General features: G+C 37.6%; 1 protein-coding gene across 4 annotated transcripts; it reads right to left on the bottom strand.

Moving 5' to 3' along the window:
• Positions 1-344: 344 nt before the first annotated feature.
• Positions 345-16,938, bottom strand: LOC129725571 (uncharacterized). 4 transcript variants are annotated; one of them, XM_055681565.1, is made up of 7 exons: positions 16,563-16,938; positions 15,012-15,408; positions 13,424-14,940; positions 13,160-13,368; positions 12,985-13,094; positions 2,019-2,143; positions 345-936 (listed from the first exon to the last, which is right to left on the bottom strand). In XM_055681565.1, the coding sequence occupies exons 2-7, from the start codon at positions 15,392-15,394 to the stop codon at positions 593-595; spliced, it is 2,688 nt and encodes an 895-aa protein (XP_055537540.1). In that variant the 5' UTR covers positions 15,395-15,408; positions 16,563-16,938; the 3' UTR covers positions 345-592. The 4 variants fall into 4 exon arrangements, with proteins under 4 accessions (XP_055537540.1, XP_055537539.1, XP_055537541.1 ...); XM_055681564.1 differs by having other exon boundaries at positions 16,572-16,937; XM_055681566.1 differs by lacking the exon at positions 16,563-16,938 and adding an exon at positions 16,415-16,554.
• Positions 16,939-18,674: the final 1,736 nt, after the last annotated feature.

Genomic DNA, 18,674 nt, shown 5'->3' on the forward strand with positions numbered 1-18,674 from the left:
GCCGTTTCCTATACAATTTTGAGGTTAGAGTTCTTTTTACTTTTGTATTTTGATCGTAAAAAATTCGGCTTCCACTAAATAAACAGCACTCAAATTGCTACTTCAGGCATGCAACAGTTGTGAAAACAATTGATCAAAGTTTCATGTACGTAGTCTTCATAAATCAAGAAAAAATTAGGTTGCAAAATTCGAGTTGATCGCGACCACGTCCCGTTTCACCTTAATAGTGTTAGATCTTGCTCTACAAGTCATCAAATTGGTCTTATAGAACTTAATCTTATTTACTCGTTGGTAGGCTTTACAATATTTCCGTGATATGTTTCACTTAAAGGAAAGACTATAAATTATCAGCAAAATAATATCTATTTTTAAATAACACATTCTAACTTGCCAGAATTGTTTGTTTGTTTCAAACATTATTCTACAGTACAGGATAGAGATACGATTCAAATGTTTCCTATAATGATCGGCACAAGAACTAGCCTTTTAACTCGCTAATGTATTTCACAGATATAAAAATCATCGTCAACACAAGAAAGGATCTCTTATCCAAGCTTCATATACAGTTCCAAGAAATGGAAGCAAATAATATCTACCACCGACACTTTGGCGGTGGTGGGGGCTGCGACGTAGGTTCGAAATTTCTGTGGTAACTGTTCAGCTGATAACTGCCGTTGTTATTGTTTCGTCCGTTACCACTATTGTTCACGTAATATGGTTGATTGCCGCGGTACGATCCCCGTGGTCTATTGTTTCCTCCAGTCGACTGTTGCTGCGGCTGTTTCGGTCCACTATGATGAGTGCTGTTGTTGCTGTTGATATTGTTGTTGCTGCTGCCGACGCCGATAGCGCCAAAGTTTTCGACGCTTTGCTCGCCGTCGGACTGCAGCTCGTTTCCCGACTTAGGTCCAACATTTTCCGGATTTTGCAACTCATCTATGATACACCGCAAAAAGGTGCCAGGAGAGGAAGAGAACACACAAAACAAATTAGCATTACACTAACTAACATGACATCGATAGCCAATAAACTGACTAAACAGTAATGTATATAAATCGATGCAATAAATTCATCGCTGCCCGGTTGATCTTCTTGGCGTGTCCTAAAGCGGGGAAATAAGCTGAATGAAGAGCATGTTGAAAATTTCAACTAAAATTTGCCTTAGATGAAATAAGTTTTTTTAGATCTCTTTATGAGAACGAGGTCCTAACATTGAAGCGGTGTTAATGGCACATAGAGATTGAACATTTTGGAAGAAATATGATTCATATAGGTTTGAGGAACTTTGCAACCACACAGTACAATCATTAATGTGTTGTGCCACAAATGACGTGTTTTTAATATTGTTCAAGCTAACAATGGTTTTTACCTAATGTAATATTTCTACTAGAAACTTAAGCTAAAATTGAAAATTTCGGGTTTGCTAATTGAAAATAAATATATATAGAAATAAAAGCGACGAAAGCGACTACTGACGTGCCAAATATACAGAGATTTGTGAGTACACCAGATGTGGACTTTCTATTACCTTAGAATATTGTATGTTTTAGTATAATTCTAAGAAATTAGGCAATATAATAAAAACTTCACATAAACTGAGATAATCAGAGGGTCCCAAATGTGCGTACAGGTGTTTGCATATCTTGCATTCCTGGGCAATTTGAATAGTATTTAAAATGGCAATAAAATTTTGAGCTTCCTGACACGGCATTTATGCACATTACTAATGAACGTGTGTGGTATTTCTTCGAAAAAAAAAAAACATGAAACAAGACTCCGCATTCGATGTAGCTAAATCGTTTGTTCCATCAGCAACCTGGAAATAGGAAAACCCTTACAAACTAGCATTTAATGTCAAGAAAACAGCTTCGCAAGTGTGGCAACCGTTGATCCGTTCCATCCAGTAATTGTGCCAGGGGTAGAGTAAATATGCAGAACCAGACACTCCGCGACTCATCGTCATATAGTGTGCATTTATGTAACAATCAATTTAGCATGTTTGACACTAAATACGGTACCTGTAGGGCTTGAAGAAATTTGCGATGTTATTAGACCGCCGGACGTCGACGACGTCGTAACCGTTGCCGTCGACGATGCAGACATCGTGCTTTTCGCCGTCACCGAGCCGCTGTTCAGATTCATCCTATTTGAATTTTCATGAATGTTTAGTCTTAAACTTAAGTGTTATTCGTATTTATATAGAGAGGATATAATTTATATAATGAGAAATAAACAGTCGGCTTAGAAAAGGCAACATTGCTCCGTCTGAAACCCTAGTAATTACTTACGATTTTTAAAGTTAAGTCACAAATAGTACTGAATCGATACAATAGATTTGAAGTAGATCGGGTGTGCAACACCTTGGTTGTAATATAAACATGGCTGATATGTGAAACCGATAATCATTGGAACCTATCTACATCCCTCCCAAAAAATTGCTGAAAGATTTATAGAACCTATCACAAATCGATTACTCCTACGTAAAAACAGGCTTTCGAATCAACACAGCTCAGTACAGTAATAAGTATTAAAAATCAATTAGAATATTTTAGAACAAATCTAAATTATTCATTACTGCTACTCTATCAAACTTTTCGTACAACACTTAATTTTTTTTTACTAGCTCCGCATTCAATGCAACAATTCGTACTACTGAAGCATGAATTAGTAAGAACTCGGTATTAATAAATCAGTTCTACACCGAAAGTGTTTCAAATTAAAAATAAGATTGTGCTTTCTGAAATAATATCGAGAGAAATCTTCTTCTTTTCAGTTTCAATTAATTCACGCACTTTTGCTCGGCTACACTCCATCATAGTTTAAACACACCGTTCGTCAATCTGAGCGCATCCCGCAGCATCCTGAGCATTGCTACTGTATGGCCATTCTGGCCAAAACTTTACATGATTTTTATAATCCCTAATAAACAGACAAATGCGTTTTGCAGGTTCTTTTTAGATTGGATTTGTGTTTTTGGGCTTATATCATATTCAGGAATTCGAGGCTGGTTCTAATAGTCAACTTCAAATTCAGCTTCTGATCGTGAGTTTCCTTGCAACGTATTTTTTCGAATAATACTTTTTTCGTATTTCTATTTTTGCTTCTGAAGAAGGCATCCTTTTCAAGAAAACTGGTGGGTAAAATATTCCATATGCTGCCACTAGGAGCGCTACTGCGAAATATGCAATAATTCAAGATTCTAACTGACTTGAGCCTTATAAAGCAATGTTTTAGTAGAAAGAAAGAAAAATTTTCATATGCTGCCACTAGGAGCGCTACTGCGAAATATGCAATAATTCAAGATTCTAACTGACTTGAGCCTTATAAAGCAATGTTTTAGTAGAAAGAAAGAAAAATTTTCAACATGACAAACAGATATTGTCGAACACATTTCACTGTTATTAAATATCTCAAATCATATTTGTTTCTGTTTACAAACATAATTCAAAGTAACACTTTCCAGATCGCGAATCTGGTGGTTTATGATCAATTATAGTTATAGTAGTATAGTTATAGTAGGTTTATGATCAGTTATCGTTATGTTAGTAGTAGTAAATAATGAAAAAAAAACACTACTAAATTCCCTATAAGCAGACAAATTCTCCGTAAATTGCCGACGATTTGACGATTTGCATTGGTTGCTTAAAAACACGTCCTCGAAAGTACTAATCATCATTATGTTGAGAATTCTAATTATTAAGTTGAACTTCAATAAATATCAAAATTATTATTGAAAGTTTATTCTACTCGAAAAAGGTCCTCATACAAAATTACAGCTCAATCGGGCTCTAGGAGGTGGTACCTGGAGGCAGTCAAAGTTATACTTTTTCGACTTGAATTGTCGATATCGTAATGTTTTTTTTATGTCAAATACCTGAACGATGTATAAAACGTTGAAATCTAGGGTTAGCACAAACAAAAGTTAAGAAAAAACTGCTTTCTGGGACTGTTGAGGGAAATTATTGAGCTGGGAAACTCCCTCATCCTATGCAACTATGGAAAAAGTGATCAGGATTAAAACGCTTACATTTCAGTCATTTCTCATCAGATTCTTGAGTTTTTGGCATTGGATTGGATTTGGATTTCAAATATGTTTTTGTATGGGTTTTGCTGCAACACTCGCTCATTCGATCGAGACTTCCATAGCAGACGAACCAACAGAGGAAACCGGAAATCGCCTTCTACCGCGCTAGATTTGGAATTGGAATCTCTGATGTATTTGTATTTGGTGTAAATCATCCGACAAATAAAAGCTTAATGAATAAAATTATTCTAAAGTATCACAGATCTTATCCTATTTACGTTTTTCCACAGCCGTAAACGCTCAAATACATGCTGAAATCGGTTTATTTTGACCAAACATAATCGAATGGAAAGTTGTCTGAAACGATGCGTTTCGAAGAGTCCTATTCGGTATGCGAAAGTTCAACCTTTTGAGCAGCCCAACATCAACTTCACCGTACAACATTTTCGCCACGAACAAAGTTTGTTGCAGTTTCCTACGTCGTTCCATTCTCGCATTCTCTAGAATTAAATGTACGAGGGCACAGTACAATAACTTCCAGCAGTAATGGTTCTAACCTAACTGCTGAGTCACCTCAGAAATTATTGCTGCTCGGTGTAAGTCAAAATTCATTCCAGAATCCAAGTTAACTTTTAGATCGGACACATCGTTAAAGAATATAATGAACAGTAGCGGGCCGAGGGTACTACCTTCGGACACTCTCGATTTGTTTGGAAACGGTCTAGATACAAAACCGTCAATGTTGACGCACAATCCAAGCTCCGGTAAATATAATTCTAACTAAGACGTTACTTGCGAAGAACGACACAGCTTGTTCAGAAGTATTTTATGGTGAATTTTATCAAACGCTGCCTTCGAAACCGTTTGGATCACGTCAATTTGCGCTTTCTTTTCTAGGATGGTGATGCATTCCGACGTGAAATTCAGCAGATTTGTTGTTACTGATCGGCCAGGCTGGAGGCCATGTTGGTCGACAGATATGTAGCATTTTATTGTATTAAAAATTGCACCGCAGTGGCGTCGACTAGAGTTCCTGCACCCGATGCGGAACTGACTGAGGTTGCACCTTTGAAAATGGATTCGAAATTCTATGTTATTTAAAAAGATACAAATATTTGTTTAAGATTCCGATATACTGCAGGATTAAAAAAATTAGTAAAATCAATAACAGTAACAATTTACTCTTCGAGCCTTGATTAAGGTAAAATTGAATAGCTGCAATGAGCCTCATGACCCCATTGATACCTTCTTTTTTCAAATTTGTCCGAACATTTGTACATCGCATCGTCCTGCTTTCTACTGCAGCCTTCGAGAAGCTGTACGACCGGTTTCGCTGGGTAATAATGTCATTGATTCTGATGTGTTTTTCGGCACATACTATGGATGACCCCTTGCGCGGTACCTCTCGTGTTAATAAAGCAAAGCCTTGGTGCTACATTCCGATTCGGAGCTCGACCTTCTGTTTTATTATACACAGACTTCGCAGCCAACTGTAACTGTACAGGACAATTGCGGGGCTAGCGCTACGATCCCATTGACATTAATACCGAATTTCTTTATTCAACTGCGTCAGGGCAAATCTGCCGAGCAATAAAATAACGACATCGCCATTTACGAAGCAAGTAAAAAAGAGATGCCAGATAATTGTTTACGAACTAAGCACGTGCGGTGGTGGGTTGAAGCTGACAAATTTTACAGTGCGCTTCGGGCAGCACGCCAGGTCAAAACTGGGTCATAATCGAGCGAATAGAGAAGGGTTTTGACAGCAGTTAGTGCGCTTCCTGGTCAAAACGAGGTGAGCTGGGGGAATAAAGAAATTCGCTATAACAGTCTCTCCTGAGCCGAGACTCGAACCTACGACGACTGGCTTGTTAGCACTGAACAGATATGCAACTTCGAACCAAACCCTGCAGCAAATCGGTGCCCAAGCTTTCGCATTTATTTTTTGCTGTTCCATCCTACATTGATTTTACAGTGCATCGTTCGAACAGTTCGCTCCAATAGTTTGAACATGCACCAAAAAACTATTTTTTTTTTGCTTTCATGACCAGGCAAAAAGGTGATCTTGAATAGTTGAATCTATCAAAATCAAGTTGAGACAGGATCGCATTCAAGAGATCTTTAAAGTGGAAATTCAGTAACAATTCACAATCAACGTCAATAAAACAAATTAAACTAAAAATCTTTCAACCATTCAAACATTGTCTGACAAATTTTCTTGGATCGTACACCTCACGACTGTTAAAACTATTCTAACCTGTTAGTTGATTTACTTGAATATTTTCGTTGGACTTGGAAACCGAATTTCTCGATCAGCGACAATATTTTTTTCTCGTACCGTTTTTTATACCTAACATTGCTAGAAATGCATATCAGACGCGCTGTGCCAGCACTGCTTACGACATTAGGTACAATGTAAAAAAATGATTGTCGTTAGTCAAGATATTCAGTTTTCAACTTGAGCAACAATGAAATTCATTAAAAATATATCTACAAAAAAACTGTTGCACGTATGCGGGTGGTATTGTACGTTTATCATGAAAAGGCACCTTCGCTATACCAGTACCGGGGGGAACAAAGGATTCTCTCGATGAAAAAGCGGCGAGAGCTCATACAGTCCTTTTGTTTAATGAATGGAATATAAGCGTAATGAAATTTCGAGTGTAAAATGCGTTCTCTCCACCGGTAAATGTCGATACTTAAAATAAAGAGATTTTGTCTCGTTTTTGGTTCTTCAGTTGAACAGATGTGCTTGTTAGGCCAGCATCGTAACTCTAGACCAGCGTGTTAATATTCCTTAATATATTGGATCACAAAGAAGCTGTAAAATTTCAATGATGTTATCAAAGTCACCTTCGATAGTATTGACTACAACTGACGCTTGCGTTACTCTACAGTATATCCCATCGTTGAGTCGAACCAGCAAAAAATACGTAACTGCTTCACGAGTTCCGAAAAACTTTACACATACCGTAATAATCGCAAAAGGATGTGCGACAAATCCGTAGAAAAATGCAAGCCTGTGTGGAACCATCAACAAAGATGGAGATAAATAAACTATCAGCGGGCTGATGAACGATAAGACCGCTAGGAAAGACGAAGCTTCAGCCGAACGCCAAAAAGTGACGCGTTTGCAGCTGCACAATGGGATCCACTGGGCTCATTTGAGGATCTGGGCGGATAAAGAAATGTCGGAGGACAGGTTGGTGGTCTCATTTAGCCTGTATACAAAGATTGCAATTTAATCGATGGTAGCAACCTGGGATGAAGAAACGAATACTACACTCAAAACAGAGAACACGGACATGCGTCGTTTTTTGATAGCGTGTAGCAATCTTCTTGCTGTAACGCATGCATGACTCAAACGAAGTTTTTATTAACATCAGGAATACTGAATGTGCAAATTTGTCTGTAAAACACAAATTTTTCGAGTCTGCGTTTTTTTTTAATTTTCCGTTGCATAAAAGTCTCTTCAGAGTTTTGAGTTTATATATCGGGAATACTTCGTGATAAGGGCGAAACTGTAAACAAATAGAGATTATACCGGAAACGTATGAGGTGAGCTACTACGTTCAAAATTCAAAATAATGTATCTCTTTTCTAACTATTAAAAAGTTCGATGTTTATAATTTATTATTTTACGTAAAAATAAACCAAAACATTTTGTAAAACGACAATGGATACAAAAACTGTTTGCAATGAAAATTTTTTTAAGCAACGCGATTCCGTTCAGTTATAACAATACTTTTTACAAAACAGGAGGGTTGTGTGCAAAGCCACGACCGCAAGGTTGAAGAAGAATACTTTTACCTTAACCCGGCTGCTTGCGTGTCAGTCATTTTTTCTAGTAAATAAACGTTGACTAATCAGATCAATCGAATTTTGCGCTTCAACAAGGATTGACCATTTTCAATTATATAGTAAGTTGCTTGTCAAGATTGGGGCTTATTTTTAAATTTTGATTATGCGAAAAATTGATTTTCCTGCAGATAATGAAAGTTTCGGCTGTCGTGGGCGGTCAATCATGCTCATGCTCATAATGAAAGTTTCGGCTGTCGTGTTCATGACTGACCGAAAAGATAATTCAGTACGTTCTGAGACACGGAGATAAAGTAAAATTCATAACTTTTACAAATTTAAAAATGTGAATTAACTCTTTAGAAAATATTAACTCTTAAATCAAGTTTTTTTCATCCTGAAAAGGAAAATTTCTTGTTCATTCCAGTATCGGATAAGATGCCTATCACATCTTTGCGTTATCACTGACAGTGTGAATAAAATATTCCTTGTGATAAAATAAACAGTGAAAAGCTGATTTAACACTCAAAACTAAACGGTTCATGTGTTGTCAAAATGAGTCAACTTTTCATTAAACGCCTTTACTAGTGCCCACTATCGCACAGAGACTGCATTTCACTAAAGTATCTCACTGCATCAGCCGCTATCGACGCTGAGATCCGCTGCAACTAGCGCGCTATCCATTGCTACGCCACAGCTGTGGCCGCTTTCCGCCATCGCTTGTATCCACTGCACTGCTAGTGCTGCTGCTAAGGGAGGAAGACTGCTGTTGTCGCTGTCTAGAACTATTAGCGGCTTCGGCTGAAACAGGCTCTTATATATGCCAAAAAGCATGTTTTGAATTGAAAGGTATATGATTCTGTCGACCGTGCTTGGGAAGCAATCATATAACGACCAATCAGAGAATTTTTCGTTTTGACAAGGCTTGACTATTTTTAAGAGTACAATAGTGTGGATAATAAAATTATAATTATCTTCTTTTGGAAAGAATCTTAGAAGATTTTCCAATCTATTGCTGCAAGAACGAAGGAAATCCATCGAAAACTAACCGATTTATTAGCATTTGAAATTGGACATATTTTTCAATTTTCTCGATTTTAGATTTTCATTTCACATCCCTATGTAGCAGAACTTCCTGAGAAGGATTCTACTTCAAAAACGCTCTTTTCTCTTGGTTCAAATTAAGTGACAGCTAATTCCCAAACAAACAAACAGATATTCTACTATTTGAAGCGGGTCAAGAATTCATATGTTTGATACGCTCGTTACATGTGACAACGAGTTGCAGTTGCCAGTAGGGTCTTCCACAGACTACTTAACAAACTGAAGTCCCGTTGTTTGCAAATTCGTGCAAAACTAGCGCTATACAGAGCGCTGATCATTCCTGTGGCCCTTCCAGACATCAATCTCGAACGCTACAGGAAACTGAGCGAAAAGTGCTTGAAGTTTTTAACCCTCTCTTTACCATGGTTACTCTAGAGCACCACAAGTTTGGATGTGTGTATCGTTGCGAATTATTTAGCAATCTCGCTCAAATTTCGAAAATATATTCATGCGCACCTTACTTATGTTCCGGCAAAAAAATATCCCAAAATGTACAGTCAATAATTTATTAGAGTATCAAACATTTGAAAAAGTACCGTTATTTTCTTCGAAAAATAATTCAATATTTTCTATTGTTCATGAGCTATCACCATTCTATTGTTGATTCGTGCAAAAAATATTTTCTTATTAATTAGGTGTCACAACACTCCTTAAAACAAATTGTAGCCATTTTTCTCATTTTAATCAAGTTTTATGAATGCTCAAACCTTGGTGCACCAGAGCACCACTGCACAGTGGCACAGAACGACAATTTAGGCGGAAATGGAGTTTTCGATACATTTTTGTGATTTTAGAGCCATACTTTATATGGCGAAGTTGCTTATTATAATTTGGTCTACATTTAAACTGAGGTGAAAATTAGGGTGGTCCTAGAACCAACGAAATAAGCCAACTAAAATTTTTATTTGTGGAAAAACAAAATTTTATTTTCAGTAAAGTTGTAGATCACTTGATTTTAAGCAGCTTTGTTAAAGACTACTTTCTTGTAGCTCTTAAATTGACTGAATTAGAGCAATTTTGCCTAGGGTGGCTCTTAAAAAGCGCTTTTTTCGCTCTACTTTGTTTAATTCAATTTTCTCAGTAAAATTATGTTCAGACGACTTTTAGAGCTTTAAAAGACGCAACTTTTGGTGGCTATACTTCAACGATATCTTTTATGGGTGAAAAGCTATTAAGCTTTTAATTTTTTAAATACGCACTTTTCAACTGTTGATATCTCTGAATGGGGCAGATGAAAAAAATATCTTCTGGTTTCATTTGAAAGAGCAACTTTAGTACTTTATCATAAAAAATTGGAGATAAGTTATTTCTTAAAATCGAATGAAATAAGTTTGAATATGATCATTTTCAGTCGAAAAAGTAAGGTTTTTACAGCCTAGTTTTTTATTTGATTAAACTGATGTACATATGCTTCGGTAAAGCTGAAAGTGAATAAATTAAAGATAACTTTGCAATAAAAAAATTTGTATCTCTCGTTTTTTAAGAGCCACCCTAGGCAAAATTGCTCTAATTCAGTCACAGTCAATTTAAGAGCTACAAGAAAGTAGTCTTCATCAAAGCTGCTTAAAACCAAGTGATCTACAACTTTACTGAAAATAAAATTTTATTTTTCCACAAATAAAAATTTTAGTTGGTTTATTTCGTTGGTTCTAGGACCACCCTAATTTTCACCTCAGTTTAAATGTAGACCAAATTATAATAAGCAACTTCGCCATATAAAGTATGGCTCTAAAATCACAAAAATGTATCGAAAACTCCATTTCCGCCTAAATTGTCGTTCTGTACCACTGTGCACTGGGCGAATAACAACAAAAATGAAGTTGTTCTCAACACGTTTGAAAATTTAAAATTATCGTTCAAAGTGCTGTTTTCTAAAGAGTGACTGAAATAGCACATCGATGCCTCTAATACAATACCGACGTCACGATACGCGACTTGATGAAACCAGAATTACGTTGCTGGACTTTCGTATAGAAATTGCAAACTGGCTCATTCAGCGTGGAAAACAAATAGTAAAGCGTAGAGGTCGATCCCAGCAACAGATGCCTGTAAAAAAATCTCGACTTCCGCTGAAAGCTCCCGAGTTGAACTCCAGATTAGATGGTGTTGCTCACTGGCCTGTAGCATGTGACGAGCGATCACGTTGTTACCATTGTGATTCTCGTAACCATTTCACATATTTCTGTTGCTCGAAATGTGGAAGGCCGTTATGCCTTTTAAGAGACCGTAATTGCTTTACAGCATATTATACATAATATAAAATATTATTCCGTTCAGTTTTATTAACTTTTTATAAGATATCTAGACAAAATGAAGTTAGTTGTTGATTTTGTATTGTTTGTAAAATGTGACTCGTAAGACCCAGTGGTGCTCTACAGCACCATTTTGGATTTTTTTTTTTTTCGTTCAAACTATAACTTGGGATAAAATAAGAAGGGTTTGTTCAAGCGCTTTCGCTAAAAACCTATTTTTCGATTTTTGTTTGAGTAAAAACCTTGTGGTAAAGAAAGGGTTAAGTGTAATGACTGTATTTAATACATGACGATGTATTGAACGATGGAATATGACGCAGGCACATTAAAAACGAGTGCTATCAGTTATATACAAGAGATGGTCGGGTTTGATGTTTTTCAAACCCGAGCCCGACCCGAACGCGAACTTTTTTTATTCGTTTAAACCCGAACCCGACTTAAATTTCATTTCTATGAAACCCGAACCCGAAATTGTGGAACCCGAACCCGACCCGAACCCGAGATTTCATAGATTTTAAAGTCGGGTTTCAAGTTTTCATACCCAAACCCGACCTAAACCTGAAATTTTCAAACCCGAACCCGAAATTTTTTTTCTCCAAACCCGAACCCGACCCGTACCCGACACTTTCAAAAGATTCCAAACACAGCCATCTCTATTATATGCATATGCTGATACAGTACGGTTATGGAACGAGGCAGGTCAACAGTGTGATGGTCATGGCCAAAATTATTTTCATCAAAGAACCAGATAAAGGACGTCGCCTCTAGGGTAGGTATTTTATGAGCTTCTGCTCAAACAGTGAAATTTATGTCCTGAAACAGTTGGGTTCCAACGAAGAGACTTGCTTTTCAAATTGATTTAAAAACTTAACCGTTCAACTTGATTAGTTAAACTTTATGTATAATCTTTTATGACGATTAATATGAAATTGATGTTAAATTGATTATTTCTTTTTTGGCTGCCAAGAAAAATAACAAGAATCCGATTCAATGCCAACAAAAACAAGAATCCGAATTAATGCCAAATCAAATACTGTCATGCCCATCCACCATGGTTAATGTCCCATGAGACGATAGAATAGGAAAAAGAGAGTAACATTGATTGTAATTCTATCAGCAGCAGTTTTGATATGACGAACAAAAACAATTATTATCTGCTTTGTTAGGGTAAGAACAACAATTGAAGAAGAGCTCAATCTTTAGTGGGAATGTTTTCTACTCCTAGTAAACAACACTACCAAGATCCTTTTTCTGAAAACCTAAAAAGAATAACAAAGTACAGCAAACACCAAAGAAATTGCCGTTTTGCTTGAGAATGCCAAATATCTTGTCACCTGGAAAGAAATAGGTTTAGTATTCAAACGTAACAAATGAAATGTTTCATGATAAAGTTAACATTATAATAAAGAGACGGAATAATGTTGCCGTCTCTATCCGATAAATAGATCTCGATCACAAACGTGCTTATCATTGATTGAGATTTTTGGTAGGAATTAGTCTAATACAAGCAAAGTGAACGAAGGATTTTTATACTGATCGACTAACAATTCGTAGAGCTTTTAACTGCGTTTGCGTTTTCAACCTTATTCATATCGTGCATTAATTGATCCGAAAATATTTTTAACAGCATTGATAATGCAACGAAACCGCGTTTACACTTGAGAGAGCCATTTGAATAAGCTCTGAGAAATCGGTGCAATCCGAAATGAGCTTATTCTGCTCATCGCAGGGTTAGGACTGCCCAGACATGCACTATATAACAACTGTCACAAAACATTGACGACTTCATATCGAAGTCCTACTTACCCCATGCCCATCTTGGGAGGGATGTTTTTGTGCGAATCATCTTCGGGATGTTTGCGCTTCTGTCCCGGACGCATTACTATTTGCTGGTGCTGCTGCATTTCCATAGATTGCTAGAAGCGGTAAAAATATCAATGTAAATATGTATAGTTAAATCATAATATACCAAACACGTTACCTTCGGATCATGGTGTGTCGTCGTATATTGCACCGTAGTGAACGGTGCAGGTGGCGGGGGAACTGGTGTTGTAATGATTTGATGTGTCGCCCCAGGGTGTGGCGGGGGCACTGAATGGGGAGGTGCTTCGATGATTTGTGGCTGAGCATTAGGTATGCTTGTTATTATTTGCTGGTGCGGTGGAGGAACCGTATGAATCACTTGCACTCCTAAGAAAAAATCGTCTGCAAAAACTCACTAATTTACAAGAAAAATATGTTTTACCTTGAGGTGGCTGCATTTGGGGATTAAAAGAGCTAGTCGTAATTATGTGCTGCTGCGGGGGTCGATATTCAGCTGCGCTTATGATTGCAGGTGTGCTAATAAATTGAATCTCATTCGGATTACGCATCGGCTGTGGGGCAAACTGAATATTTTGCACTGAACTGACCGGAACTTGCTGAATTTGGGGCGGTGGTCCAGCTCCATTGGGGGGCCATGGTTGGGGGGTATTGACAACAAAATGTGTTCCACCGTTCACGTGAATTTGTTGTGGAGGCGATTGAAAAGATTGAATCGAAACCGGTATTTGATTGTAGATTTGCTGCGGAATAGCATGACTGATGGAATGATTCGGTTGCGATGTAATAATCGTATTTCCAACGATATGCTGCACAGTCGGCGGTGGAACAGACATAATAGGGGGCGGGGGCTGACTCAATGAAATGCTTTGCATCGAAGAAACAGGAATCACACTTTGTTTCGTAATTTGCTGAATGATGGTACCCGGAGGTGGACCTTCCTCGAGCTTTATTTGATCGGGCTTCAAATGCATTTCCCCTGGCTTCTTATCGTCTGTTCCGTTGACTACCATCGGAACCTGCGCCATTGGAGGCGGTCCCATCGGAGGTTGCATTCCTGACTGTATCAACTCCTGATGCATTGAATTTGGAGGCGGATGGGTAATCATTGGTTGCGACTGAACGATTATTTGGTTTGGTGGTTGGGGAGCCATTGTTTGATGTACGATATTGGGAGGGGGAACCATGAATGATGTGCTCCCTTGCACGGTTATTATCTGTTGTCCTTGCGGTGGCCGCTGAAATTGGTCAAACTGTGGCGGAGGGAGTGTGGTTTGCATAATTCCTTGAATTGGCTGTGGTTGCGGTTGAATGACGTGCTGAATCGTTACCTGGCCCGCAGGATGTGGTCCGCTGCTAGTTTGAATCGGAGGATTTTGCTGAATGTACTGTACCTGATAGGGCGGGGCTTGATTTACTAGAATTTGCTGTGGTGCCTCCGCTGGCTGTGAGATTTGCATACTGGGTGGAGGTTGCGAAAGATGAGGAGGCATTGTGTTCTTGATCTGCATTATAGACGGTCGTATTTGCGTCCCTGGAGGTGGATTATTCACGTTAGTCAACTGCGGAGCAGTTTGAATTTGTGAAATAACGACGTTGCTAGGTTGCTGGTGTATTTGCACCGGCACATGCGACTGGATTATTGTTGGTGGTTGTTGTATGATCTGGGGTGGTGGCGGCTGACTTTGCGGGTGTTGCACAAACCCTTGTTGTATCACCGGGGGTGGAGGTTGATGCATCATACCATTTGGCTGTGTAATGTGCTGAGCACGGATCATTGGTGCCATTTGAGGCACCTGAGTAGTTTGGACTAGCGCTGGCTGCGAGAGTAACTGAAAATTTTGCTTCGGGGCAATATTTTCTTGGAACAAAGTTAGTTCTTCCTGCAGAGTTTCGATTAAGTTTTTAGCAAGCTGCTTCGCTTGTTGAAACCCTTCCAATCTGAAAAATAAGGAGAAAAAAAACTTTTCTAATTGGTTTACCTTATGTTCATAGCAAAAAAAACGACTCACGTGGGATGTTCAATACATAACTGCAGGGGTTCTGGAGCTTCCAGACCAGTTTGCGGCTCGATAGTAAGTGACCCTCGACCTCTAAGTGTGACTATTGCTCCAGTTTCAGAGCGTATGTAATTAAGATTCGTGCCCCCATCGCCAATAACTCTTTGGCGTACATTGAAAGCCATCGGGGCATGATCTAACCCAACAATAAGCTTTGCCACACACATTGTTGTGCCGTTGGGTGTGCCAATAATCGTCGGCGGGGGACTACTGACTATTTTAGAAATTTGCTGCTGTTGTTGAGTTGCTTGAAGCTGTAGTTGTTGTTGATGCTGCTGCTGTTGTTGCTGCTGCTGATAGTCCAGAGGCGGCTGCTCGAAATGTTGTCGAATCATTTTGCCTCTTTGAACTGGAAATACAACATGAATGAAATTTAATTATTGAAAGTTATTTTGGACTAATTTTATCGCAGAGAAAACACATTTGGTGCCTTATTCTGTTAAACAGTATGGTTAATTTTAGAAAACGTTTATTGAATGATGACGATACTCAGCATCATTCTCAGTAAAAGTTATTCAACGAATTCCATCATCTCCTCCGGTAAAATAAATATCTAAATCATTAAAAAACTGTATACTTAAACAAAGACATGGAATTTTAAATAACTACCATTCAACAGAGTAATTTGTTTAGTGCTGAGGCTTTGACCCAAAGTGTTATGTTGCACTGTCTTAAGACTGAAGCGTTATGTTATACTGTATTGATTAGCCTAAGTCTACAACATAAATTAAAATGCCTGTAGAGAAAGGATGCACAATGAACATCATAGAATTCGACTTCGTCTATAATGGACGAAATGTGGACGTCATCAAGATTGAAGTGTCATTTTATTTTCGGTTTTGCAAAGAAATTGACATTTATTCGCAAATATTCACACATCATTGATTCAAATGGCAAACAAATGGTAAAACGTTAAAGAACAGGAGACACACACGTGCGATGTACAAATAATAAAGCTCAGAGCTATTGAACAGTATTTCGAAAAGATATTAACATTTACATTCTCAACTTTAGACTTCGCAATAATGTAAAAATAGTACAGACTATAATAAATGTTTTCGTGTCTTATAGTCTGATTTGCGGTATAGAAATTAGCGGTAAAAAATTTTTAATATGCCACTTCAAGATAATAGTCTTATGACGTTCGATACAAAGAATATTGAAATTTAATATCAAGCTGAACATCCAAAACTGTTTAGCAAGCATCAAAATAAAAAGTAAAAATTCTCATCACACGGCTACATCACAAAAATGATAAAATTGTAATTAAACTTTAAAACAAGTTAAAAAGTATGTTCAATATAAACTCACGTTAGGTTAAATCAAGCATAATATTACAACAAAAATATACCTACTTATCGTAGTAGTTCTACATTCCACAATAAATTGAATCAATGCACATAAAAAATATTCACTTCAACTCAATGTACTTGAGACTTTTTTTAATGATTCAGCAGAAACAAAAACATACTGCATTTTACAAATTAAAAAAAAATCAATTACCTAACTTACCTTGGACCCCTAATTTCCAGCAGCCGAGAAAATTTCCATTCCTTCCCCGCTACCACCGCATCATCGACGGTATACTCCAGAAGTTATTGAATAACCTTTGCCTAATCACATAGATAGGAAGTATTTAGCTTTCTGAAATTACACAAAGCTCGAGTGTTCACTTATTTTCACTGTTCATAATCAGCATATGTATCACTAACACCGCTTATCACTCAATATGTGGCCGCCCACTCATTGTTCAATAGCACTATTTTAAAAACTATTCGACAATTTTCTAGGCTGAATTTGGATCTCTACCAAAGATCTGTATGCGTCTCAGCAACGTCTGCGCTCTGCCATTTTGTCTAGTTTTGTCAGTGCACTGCGACGACAGTGACAGTGACAGCGTGGCGAGGGGCGAATCAAATGTCGAATTCTTACACCTGGCATACACGGTAAGAGTCGAAAATCCATTAATGGGTATTGTTGTATCCATTTTTTTTCTGTAATATGCGGCTGTCAAAAAAATGGGTAAATTTAAAAATGTGAAATGGGTAAAATTGTACGCATTAGAAAGATATGTTTTTAGAAAAAAAGGGTCATTTAGAGGGGGGTTTTTAGAAAAAAAGGGTTGTTTACCCATTAATGGGTGAAAAAATACTTCAAGCATCGTTTAAGTTTGCTCTGTCGATTTGTTCGCACACGTTACTTCTACGATCTGTTTTGTTTATTATTTGTCAACAATTGCCATCGGAGGACTTTAGAAGAGATTCTATACTGCGTCGTTTAAGAAGTTGCAAGGTAAACAGTATGTTATATCAAGTATAAGGATATAAATATACTATATATATATAAGTATAATAATAAGTTGTTGCAGTTATCGGTCTTGCAGTTAAAAAGCGTTGCAGTTAAAAGTCTTGCAGTTATCGAATTAATAAGCTATTCTTCAGTGGATTTCGGCTGAACTACAGCTCAACAAGCCGTTATCCAACCAAATTGTTTGTTGGGGTATTCTACATAGAGGCTGTTCCTAAACCACGTGGTCATAAAGAGCAGAGTCTATGTTTATAATAAGAGTCCCGCAAAGATGAAACCAAAGGAACCAAATCAGTGTCAAACGAGGGTACCAATCGAGCAATGTAAATAAACAAGGTGATAATGTTAGGAGTGGATGAAAAGTGTTGTAATTGAGCGTAATAAAGAATTTGTGTTTTTCCGAAGTTTTACTTACACATTTTAATCCAACATTAAACCTGGGGTGACTGTTGCTCGCGGTTCACTAGCTCCCTTTCGTAGATCTTCCAACGCTAAGACGGGGTTTTTCTTTCCGCGGACTTGTGTGAATCGTTGCTTCAGCTTGTAAATCTTACAAACAAGAACTTTCAAGTTTTTTCTCCTTTGGAGGTTTGCCTTATGAAGAGAGAAATATTCAAGTTCCGGCCTTTGGGCTAACCAACAAGTATATTGCACAACTCAAAACTCACCGCTAGAATAATTCTTGGCTGAATGAGTGGCATCGTACAAACAATCTGCTGGTCGCTCTCGAGCTGGCAGTGAAGTAAACCTCAATGTTCAAGATTAAAATTCAGACTGAGATATGACTTGATTTTTATTCAACAATTTCAAACCTTATATAGTAAAAATTTGGTTAAAATTATGTTCTGTAGGGGGCAAAGTAACTTATACTATAATAAAAGCTAGCTAGGGAATTTCTATACTTGTATATCTTCTTAGCCCTAGCTTGATTCACTGAACAAAGATAGTGATATAGTTCTGTTTCTCTTTTTATCTCAAACGTACTGATTAGAGTTAACATACATGACAAACTTCTTAAACACAGAGAAATCCGAATTTCCATACAACACCAAAATTCAAGCATCTACCTCACGCATAGATGATCCATGCACCACGCATAGATAAGCAGTTGCATCGCAATCTCTCTTTCTCTACTACGACGCACGCATGCGTATATCAACCTGCACTGTTTATTTGAACCTAAAAGGAGCGCGGAAAGTTAAGATCGAACGAGATCTCCTTTTTTCATATCCTTTTCATTTCACTTTCGTTCTCGTTTGGTCTTAACTTTATTCAACTCGCCTGTTTCTGAGTCAAGTATGGATTTCA

This window comes from Wyeomyia smithii, chromosome 2, assembly GCF_029784165.1.
Source record: "Wyeomyia smithii strain HCP4-BCI-WySm-NY-G18 chromosome 2, ASM2978416v1, whole genome shotgun sequence".
Taxonomy (NCBI): Eukaryota; Metazoa; Arthropoda; class Insecta; order Diptera; family Culicidae; genus Wyeomyia; species Wyeomyia smithii.

Bases quoted from the DNA above. Each gene is read 5' to 3' on its own strand.
- LOC129725571 (XM_055681565.1), bottom strand. From the start codon at position 15,394: ATGATTCGACAACATTTCGAGCAGCCGCCTCTGGACTATCAGCAGCAG. The intron at 13,095-13,159 runs GTAACGTGTTTG...TACCGCTTCTAG, and splicing joins CGACACACCATGATCCGAAG to CAATCTATGGAAATGCAGCA. The intron at 2,144-12,984 runs GTAAGTAGGACT...AAATTCAAATAG, and splicing joins CCTCCCAAGATGGGCATGGG to GATGAATCTGAACAGCGGCT.